This window comes from Lineus longissimus, chromosome 3, assembly GCF_910592395.1.
Source record: "Lineus longissimus chromosome 3, tnLinLong1.2, whole genome shotgun sequence".
Taxonomy (NCBI): Eukaryota; Metazoa; Nemertea; class Pilidiophora; order Heteronemertea; family Lineidae; genus Lineus; species Lineus longissimus.
Genome location: NC_088310.1, coordinates 20,703,682 through 20,713,072, shown reverse-complemented (window position 1 = coordinate 20,713,072; position 9,391 = coordinate 20,703,682). Strand labels below are relative to the sequence as shown.

At 40.6% G+C, this 9,391-nt stretch overlaps 1 protein-coding gene and 1 long non-coding RNA gene across 9 annotated transcripts in view; one reads left to right on the top strand and one right to left on the bottom strand.

The window, feature by feature from the left end:
• Positions 1-1,792: 1,792 nt before the first annotated feature.
• LOC135484188 (spectrin beta chain-like) overlaps positions 1,793-9,391 on the top strand; it is a 41,329-nt gene continuing 33,730 nt past the window's right edge. For 7 of the 8 annotated variants that reach the window (XM_064765397.1, XM_064765404.1, XM_064765403.1 and 4 more), the window contains exons 1-4: positions 1,793-1,934; positions 3,994-4,181; positions 8,601-8,752; positions 9,080-9,253. In XM_064765397.1, coding sequence (XP_064621467.1) covers positions 4,034-4,181; positions 8,601-8,752; positions 9,080-9,253 — 474 coding nt within the window. In that variant the 5' untranslated portion in view covers positions 1,793-1,934; positions 3,994-4,033. Of the gene's footprint in view, positions 1,935-3,993; positions 4,182-7,134; positions 7,302-8,600; positions 8,753-9,079; positions 9,254-9,391 lie in introns of those variants that run through there. The other variant, XM_064765400.1, reaches the window with a different exon arrangement.
• Positions 1,928-6,894, bottom strand: LOC135484190 (uncharacterized). Its single transcript, XR_010446430.1, has 3 exons — positions 6,797-6,894; positions 3,594-3,685; positions 1,928-2,977 (listed from the first exon to the last, which is right to left on the bottom strand). It is a non-coding gene; the product is annotated as an uncharacterized LOC135484190 (long non-coding RNA).

Here is a 9,391-nt window from a genome sequence, read left to right as displayed (position 1 = left end):
CATCTCAATACACTGCACACTGATAAAAGCTGTTATATCGGCAAGAAAGTCAAAAGGTCAAGAGCAGGAAGGGCCTATATGAGTAGGCACTTGTCCTTATTGTCTCTTGCTAATACTAGTATAGCACCAGGTTGTGTGAGGTGTTCTCTGGCTGGGAGGCCGACGTTCACCTCCGGCTGCTGCTTCCACATACTCTGCCCGATCTAACTTACAATTTGTAGTTGTGACATCTGTTTCTACAATGGGGGAGATCAGTGTCAAAACAGACAGATGACTGCTAACTTGCCTCTGCAACAGCCACCAGGTAGACGGTAACTATGTCTTTGGGAGTCCAACCAAGTCGCACCTGATGATGCAAAATTGTCTCCAAAGAGGACACCCACTACTCCAAAGAGACAACCACCGTAGTACTTCCATTTAGATTTACTCTTTTGGTGCACTCGCACCAATTTATGATGTTATTTAATGATGGTGACGCTTTCAATAAATTGCACCCAGAGGAGATGTGAGAATGGTATTCATAGAACATCCAAGGACATTTTGATTCAATGAAGTTGTCACCTCCAAGAATTCATTATTGAGTATCGTGGGGTTCAGGAGGGAGGACACTTATTTTGCCCCCAAAGACATTTTGGGTATAGTAATGTCACCTCCATGATTCCCAGTATGATAAGCAGGACAGAACTGATGTACTCTGTAAAATATTATCAAAAAAGTTCAAATGACTGTAGAAATGATATAAATAGGTGACAAATTGCTTTGTCTTGCATGGTACTCGATACAGTCAGTCTAATTGGTTTGTAATGGGTTGATTGCACAAAATGCCACAATTAATCTATGGTGCTGGCTGATGAATTAACTGGATGGGAATGGCACCTTAGTAGGGATAGTTGTTTGTGGATGGAATGATGATACCGATGAGTGTAAGCTTGCCTGGTACTGCACACACTTTTTAAGAGGTCAGTGCTTGGTCCAATGATATGCATGCAGGTCATGAAGGTCTATTGACCACTTAGAAAGGATTTTTACCAGGAGTTTAGATAAGATAAGAGGAACCATACATGCATTTGGTTTTAAAAGGACACCCAAGGGAGAAATGACCTAAATAAAGGAAAAGAAATGTTCATTACAAAATTGTTTTCCAAATTCAATTATTGAGTTATTATCTCTCCTTCGGTTTTGTTTGGTTGAGTCTTTTGGAACTGCCAAAACTGATGCAGGAGTTTATGAGTATCAAGAGTTTATTAGTACCAAACTGATAATAGTGCCAAACTCAGTTAATTCATATGGGAAGGGAATCAATTAACGTTAACGTTCTTTTTATCATTTTCTTAGGACCAGGTAACAGTCTTTCAGTTAAAATACCGGTATTCACAATCTCCTATAAGTTAGGCTGGTTGTTACATTGAATTTTGAAACATGTATTCAACAGTGGGACTCAGCACGTGCTTTTGTTTGTGTTTACCAAGTGGTATCCCATAAAAGGAGTGCGAGGGTGGGTCATTATGCTGACATTGAAAGAATCTCATGAATAATTCATTAGCCGGATATTCAGAAATCCCATAATACTATGACATCATTTACATTTATCAAATCATTCCACTGGTCTCACCATATTCTTCATCTATCTTCTTTTATTTAGCTTGAAAATAAACGATAAAACCGTTATTTTATCAGATAGAGGAAACATTTTAGGTGATATTCTAGTAAAACGGAGTCTGCAGTGCTATTTCTAGATCTACTTTCTAAATGAGTGGCTCCTGCGGAAGGATACTACTTTTTAGCATCAGTGGCCTGGCTCGCGTCGGGTTCCTGCTATCTTCAGCAGCAAAATTCTAGCAAAGGATAAGAAAAACGGGGTGGATTTACGAAATAACAGGACAGGAGGTCACGTAGCTTGACCAGTTAGAAAGAAGGGAGTTCTTAGATTTTGGGTAGGTTATTATATTAATGGATGCGCTGCTGTAAGACAAGAAAACAGCGGCCGGTTTTTGAACATTTTATCGGGATGGCACCTCCCCGTGAAGAAACAAAATGGCGTCCTGCTTCTTCAGTGGAGTCAGAAGGTCACGAAAAGCTGTGCTAGATTTGATATTGTCAATGAATGTTCATAGTTTTATGTGTTGGTAATGTCCCATAAGACCTCTCCTACATATTTCTACCATCTGGTCGTGTTGCTCAGTGTAGAATAAATGTAAATACTGTGCCAAGCCTCCTGTAGCTGAAGTTATTTTGACTGATTATGAGGGAGACTGCAAAAGTGGGTTGGGCACTTCTTTTACAGTACACAGCATCACCTACCATGTCTATCAATCATGTCTATAGGCCTACTTCTTCAATGATTGTAATTCAGTGATAATGATGCGTCTGTTTTGGCGTCAATCTCGGATATTTGACCTGCAGAATTTGGGTGTGATTTCAAGAGTTTTCCCCTCCTGTCTTGGTTAAGAAGTTGGCTCGGAAGTGGCGACGGTACGGTTTAGACAATATCAATAGGATGCTAAAAATAGTAAAATGTGGAATCCGGAATGATTGCATCCTCACTTAACCAGTTTGCAGATTCCATATTTCAGCAGTCTTCCATTGTCTAAACCATACTGTTGCCACCTCCGGGCTAACTTCTTAAGTCAAAATAATGTTGAATGGAGTGGTTGTAAAAAAAATTAAAATATCCAAAAGCGGGGTAGGCCTACGCCTAGGGCTAAATCAAAAGTGCTGCACCACTGTTAAGAAACAAACCAATCAGAAGGCTCTATTGTGAGGTTAATTTGGATGAGGAACAGTCACAATTGGGTCGAGATGCATGAATGCTGCACACTGATGACGTGATAGTATACTGATAGTGTAGACATTCGGACACAATCTTGGTTCCTTCACCTCGTGACACACAACAATCAATGACATGAGAATATGGGGAAGACATCACCGGCAAAGGCACCATTTTCTTTTCACCAAACAAAAGAACACGTCGGAAGGCCTTGCAAAGATAAAATAAGTAGTTCAGACATTGCCATTGGCCACTGTGACCCTTAGTCACAGGTGAAATGCATGACTCAATTGACTGGTCAGTGCAAAACTTATCAAAATTGTCTGTGATACTCCAGTTGCTTGAGGCAGGTGTTCTTTCACTTTCAGAATGGTGGCTTTTACACCAGATGACAATGATAAAATAAGGAACACATCTCTGCCTGCGGCTTGCAAAAATCATTATTTGTATGAAGATATTTTGAGTGGGATTTACTGTAATTTGGAGCATACAGCTACTCTATGAATCTGCGGATTTGTTCTCGGGTACATGTGCATGTAGCCTTCACCTTTAGGAGGATTGGATATGTTCATAATCATGCACAGAACATTCTCATGTCGCTATTAATGCCAGTTGTTGCATGAGTCATCCTGCGCATTCTTTAGTCGCCTGCTGGATCAGGGCATGATGCACTATGAGGGATCTACCAGTACCACAGACAAGTTGTGGTGTGTGCTGCAGCAGTCGCAGTCGCATTTATTGATTTTCTTATTGCTCTGTACAGTAGAATAGTGGTTGGCTTGCAGAATAAAATATAATATTTTACATCTTTAAGACATATCCTTACCATTGCTATGATTTTAATCCCCTGGCTGTGTTATTTGCTCTGAGGACTGGCCTATTTGGGGTGTGTTGTGTTCTTCCATCTGACTGTCTGAACTGAAGAGAAAAAAACATGAGATTTAAACTGTCCTTGTGTTCTTTCATGGACCCGGAGACAAGAAGTGGTGAAATATTTCGGTGATTTGCTCATTTCATCCTAGTCAAGTGCACTGTCTTTGCCACATCTGGTGGCAACGACTGCCAGACATACAGAAATATGTACATAATATGACATTTAAAGTGTTCTGATGGTTAGAAATACAAAATGCAAAGGCAGTCTGAAACCTGGCAATAGCATTGGTGCAGTGTCCCTCTCAGTGCATTGTTTCAGTATGTTGTAGAATGGTTTTACTTATTCTTTTCAGGACCTTAGTTTGATGTACATGTACTCTTAACTGAGCCAAGATGACAGAGATTGATACTTCTATCCCTACCGGGGTACGTTGGGGAGATCCCAACCAGAACATGCAGAATAATATGACCAATGATGATTGGGAAAGCGGTGACAACTCGTCGAAGTTGTTTGAGAGGTCCAGGATCAAGGCCTTAGCAGGTGAGTGTTCTATATGTACATGTTGTAAAACAAAGACAAACTTTGAAGGTTGAAGATAATGCAAATTGTAGAAAATCTACCAAAGGTCTACTTGGTGAGTTAGAAGTAGTCTAAGACGGCTTTAGTGTAAATTGTACGTGCTACAAAATGGATGATGCTTACATTGAACTTGTCGACCTTGCCTTAGTATTACTATTGAGTTCTTGAAATTGTAATGATATTGTTGTATAGAATCATTGTTTTTACAAGGAAGTACAATACAAGGTACATATATGGTGGCTCTAGGAAAATTCGTCCCCAGAAAATTCGTCCCCGGAAAACTCGTCCCCGGAAAATTCGTCCCCTAGGAAAATTCGTCCCCGGAAAATTCGTCCTCGAGGAAAATTCGTCCCCGGATAATTCATCCCCGAGGATAATTCGTCCCTGGAGAATTCGTCCCCGAGGATAATTCGTCCCTGGAAAATTCGTCCCCGAGGAAAATTTCGTCCCCGGAAAATATGTCCCCTAGGATAATTCGTCCCTGAGAAATTTGTCCTCAAAGATAATTCGTCCCCGGAAAATCAAACAACAATTGAAAGTTTCTGACATTACTTTCTAGTAATAACTACTACTTACTACTTTCGACTTTTCTCATTCATTATATCTCTCTTTACTACCCTACTAGCTAGTTACCTACTCCACTCTTTTCATAGTAGGTAGAGGTAGGCAGGGGAAATAATTTTTTTTTTTCAAATAAGTATTTTTACTGGTCAAAATGAAAGAAAAGCTCAAAATTCTTCAATAAAATATTTCGCCTGCCTACTTCTACCTACTATAAAAATAGTGGGGGAGGTAACTAGCTGTATGGTAGTAAAGAGAGGTGTTACACTGAATGAGAAAAATCGAAAGTAGTAGTTATTACTACAGTCCATTCGACAAGACTTAGAAAGTAAAGTCAGAAACTTTCAACTTTGTAAAATATTCTATATATATTCTATATATTTCCTGTAACCCCCAACTTTCAACTTTGTAAAATATTCTAGGGACGAATTATCCTCGGGGACGAACTTTCCAGGGACGAATTATCCTCGGGGACAAATTTTCCGGGGACGAATTATCCTCGGGGACGAATTATCCTCGGGGACGAATTTTCCTTGGGGACGAATTATCCGGGGACGAATTTGCGGGGACGAATTTTCCGGGGACGAATTATCCGGGGACGGATTTTCCTGTAACCATATATGGTACACGCAGTGTAGACATTGTGTAGAATCTAGGTACGCATGTAGAATCTATTCTAAGTAAGGTGAGTTAATTCGAAAGAATGTTTAGAGCGCATTGGCTTTATACTGAGGGTAAGAAGCAAACATGTTGGGACCAACGAGATTGATATTCCAATGTGCTCCAGACAGGTAAGTAGAAATGTGCATGGATAGACCTGGTAGTGGTACAACAGAACATACAGATGTAGGGCCTGACTGGTGGCAAGGCAGATCTCCGCATTGTATTACTCTTATAATCTTATTCAAAGGCTTGTATGGAAAAAACCTGTAGAAACCAAGTCTTTGAAAGTTTGCCACCTGCATCTGTGTACTGCAATTTCAATTGCTGCAACAATTGTAGTTTTGCCAGAGTGTATTGTATGCATTATTATGCTCTGCTGGCGTTTGTAGTGGTTTTGAGATATGTACATGTACAAGTGGCCTGTAAACAGGCAGCAGTCATGACACTAAAAGCTTCAAAGGGAAATCAATATATCATGAATAATGCAGCTCATAGAATAGCTACAGACTGTATGATGTGTGTTAGTTTATGGGTACTCACATCCACGAACATGGATGGCTTCATTCTGAGAGGTCATTCAGCCAGTCAGATGGGACGACTCCTCTGCGCGGGCTCTAGCATTATGTAAAGCTTTTGCATGGAAACCACACTGCCCATTTCATCATGGCAAGAGTACCAATACTGACATGTATTGTGATTACATCACCGATGCAATGACTGGCCTGTGCTGCCATCTGTGATGGGTCATTCAGGAAGTAATTATTTCCAATCATCGGAAGATTGCTCTTCATGTTATGCATACATGTTGATTTTCTATTGAGATAGCTATTTAACTGGTATGCAGTATTTTATTTGATAATACATGTGTATCATTTGATATTTAATGGCTGACAATCTGTTCTACTTTTACTAGTGGTGGCATCTTGTCCAGGGTACTCTGTGATGAAAACAGGATTTACTTGAAAACTGAGGTTTGGTTTGACACATTTTGAGAAACAAAAATTTAAAAGCAGCCAACTTCAGACTGAGCCTTGTCATTAGACAGGTGGTCAGTGTATGATTAAGGGCAATTATAATAACCCATAAATTCTCAAATTAGGAGTGCTGATCAAAGGCAAAAAGGTGAATTAGACCACTTCATCGAGCTTAGCGATGCCAATACACAGTATACAGTATCCAAGAACAAAAATACATTTTGGCAGACGTGTCACAGAGGCAAGAACAGACTGGAAATCAGTCACGTCAAAGTTGAGCATGACTTCATTCAAATCAGCCCTTGTTGAAGATAGCCCCTGTTCAACTGAGGGTAAAATCGAAAGGAAAAGAACTACAATTGTTAGCTTAATACTTACTGGGATCTTGTCCACCAGATTCTGTAATGCTGCATTGAGAATGTCTCATCGTACATGTCTGTCCTCCCTAAAGCTCTGGTGCAGGCAAACTGAGCAATTTGGACCTTTTGCAGCACAGGCCGCTGTAATTCTGCTGATTTCATTGCTCATTTATTACCGTTAATAGCCCTCATTTCATGATATAATGGGCTTGCAAATAATAAGAATGTCCTAGATTGCAGGCAAATTCGAGGTGGAGCAATTTTCTATTCAATAATGTACCACCATGAAACAATAAGTCCATGTTAGAAGTGCTGGTAGTTAGGGCTGGGTCACTGCAAAGCGGCCGGCCAGGAGCTTGATTTGTGTTTGGCGTAGGTTTTGTAGTTTCTCAATGCTGTTGAAGTAATTTACACACTTTCGGAGGACATTGACGTTGCCAAAATGTCAAAGACTACAACCATGCCGGACCATGATGCTCCTACGGGGGAGGACATCTTCATGATCAAAATCAAGGAGCTCAAAGGTACCGTTTTATTCATAGCTTCGACCATGATGTATACAAACTGGTATGCCGTACATGGTACTCCATGTAAAGATGGCTGCCATCAAAGAGGTTCCTGCCTCTTGTCAGTTTATGTCAGGAGGGGGTATGACATAAATTCCAGTTAAATCTAAGGTGCCAATCGATGTCATATCATCCAAGCCTGAAGAATAAACCTCTAAAATGAAATGATCCCTGGTGTAGTTATCCTGGCACAAGTCATTTTCCTGTTTATGCAAGAGAACCATTTTATTTCTCATTGCCGGGTTGGTGCAAATGCATTAAATCATCCATGGGCAACAGCGATTGTGGGGTACCCAACCTAATATGATTTGTGGCATCCTCGGCTGTCAAAGACTGGAAATTGAGAAAATAAAGTATCTTTCTCAAAAATGAAATGGGTACTATACATGTAGGAATAAGTTTCCTGACCTTAGGTGTTGAGACAGTATGTCTCCATCATTGACAGTAATATACTTGTTGTAGGTGTTCAGTCAGCAAGTTTATGATCCGAATGTCCGGTCTGTTATGTTCGAAGGTTGTGGGCATTTGATTATCAGAGCAATCTTTATTGTTGCAATCGGGCTCTGTATATATCTGATGGAAATAAAAATGCACAAACTCATTTCCCTTCAAAGTTTGGGGTTGGACAGTTCAGAGGTTGTCCTCAGTTTGGAATAATGCAATCATGTTGAGGAGACTATCCTTAGCTCCTGATTCAGGGATGAACGTCATGGCACGACGTCTTTCTACATCCCCAGACCCAGGGGCCAAATCACCACATCGGCCCTCTTTGTCGCCAGATTTAGGAGGCGACATGCCGCATAGGTTGTCCATTACTCCAGAATCTGGGGTTCAGTGTTCGCAGAGGATGTACAGAAAATTCTCAGTTGTGTCGGATCTACCACCTCCAAGTCTTGAGATGTGGCAAAGAAAAACCTCTGTCCATACTGATGTGCTTGAAAAATACATGAAGGATTTCGCACGTAAGCTTCTTTTTGTCTCGATGCAATTTGCTGTAAAACTGAAGGCAGGATTAATCAGGATCGTGTATATCAGGTTTGTATGGTTAAAAAGCTGATGAAAAGATGAGAGACATAGTCACAATCATGGTGCATTTGGGAAGCTGATAAAAGAAGGCTGGAGACAGTCGTGGTCTCGAAGGCCTTGGGTCCAGTTGATATGAAGCTGTAAGTAGATATTGACTTCGAAAGCATAATACGAAATTCCTCTTTCATCTGAACTTACTGACGATACCGTTGCATCTTTTGTGTCTTTCAGATGAGCGTGAAACTGTACAGAAGAAAACCTTCTGTAAGTGGGTGAACTCACACTTGGCTCGCGTAAACTGCAAGATCAACGACCTGTATGTGGATTTAAGAGATGGTCACATGTTAATCAAATTGCTAGAAGTTCTGTCTGGAGAAAGATTGGTGAGTATTTTTATTTCAGGCTTACATGTAAATCCAGGATGCAATTTTGGCAGCCATCACGTTGCCAGTGACCACCGGATTTCTTGTTTGGTAACATTTGTTAAGTGAGGTTGTCATACCAGCAACCAGATATCCCACCTTTTCCCAGAAATATGTTGAAGGACCACTGGTTTTTGAAGGAACACAGTCTCTACAAATGAATTGCAGGTTAGCCAATTGGCAACTTGACCTTAAAATTGATTACTTTATGAAACAAACTACTGTTGTCTCGGGTCCGATCCTCCCTTGATTGATGCTGCTAAACTGCTAAAACTCTTATCTTTTCAGCCATACCCGACCAAAGGAAAAATGAGAATTCACTGCCTAGAAAATGTGGACAAGTCACTCACTTTTCTGAATGAGCAGCGTGTCCACCTTGAAAACATGGGTGCTCACGATATTGTTGATGGAAACCCCAGACTAACTCTGGGTCTCATTTGGACCATTATCCTCAGATTCCAGGTAAGGGTTCTCAGTAGTTTCTTATTGGTGTGGCAGTGTTTGACCATTGCTCGAGGCAAATCGAACAAGGCCGAAGGGGAAAACCTTCTTCAAGAGGGCCATTAAGCCTCAAAAAAGAGTCTGTGGGTTTCCACAAAA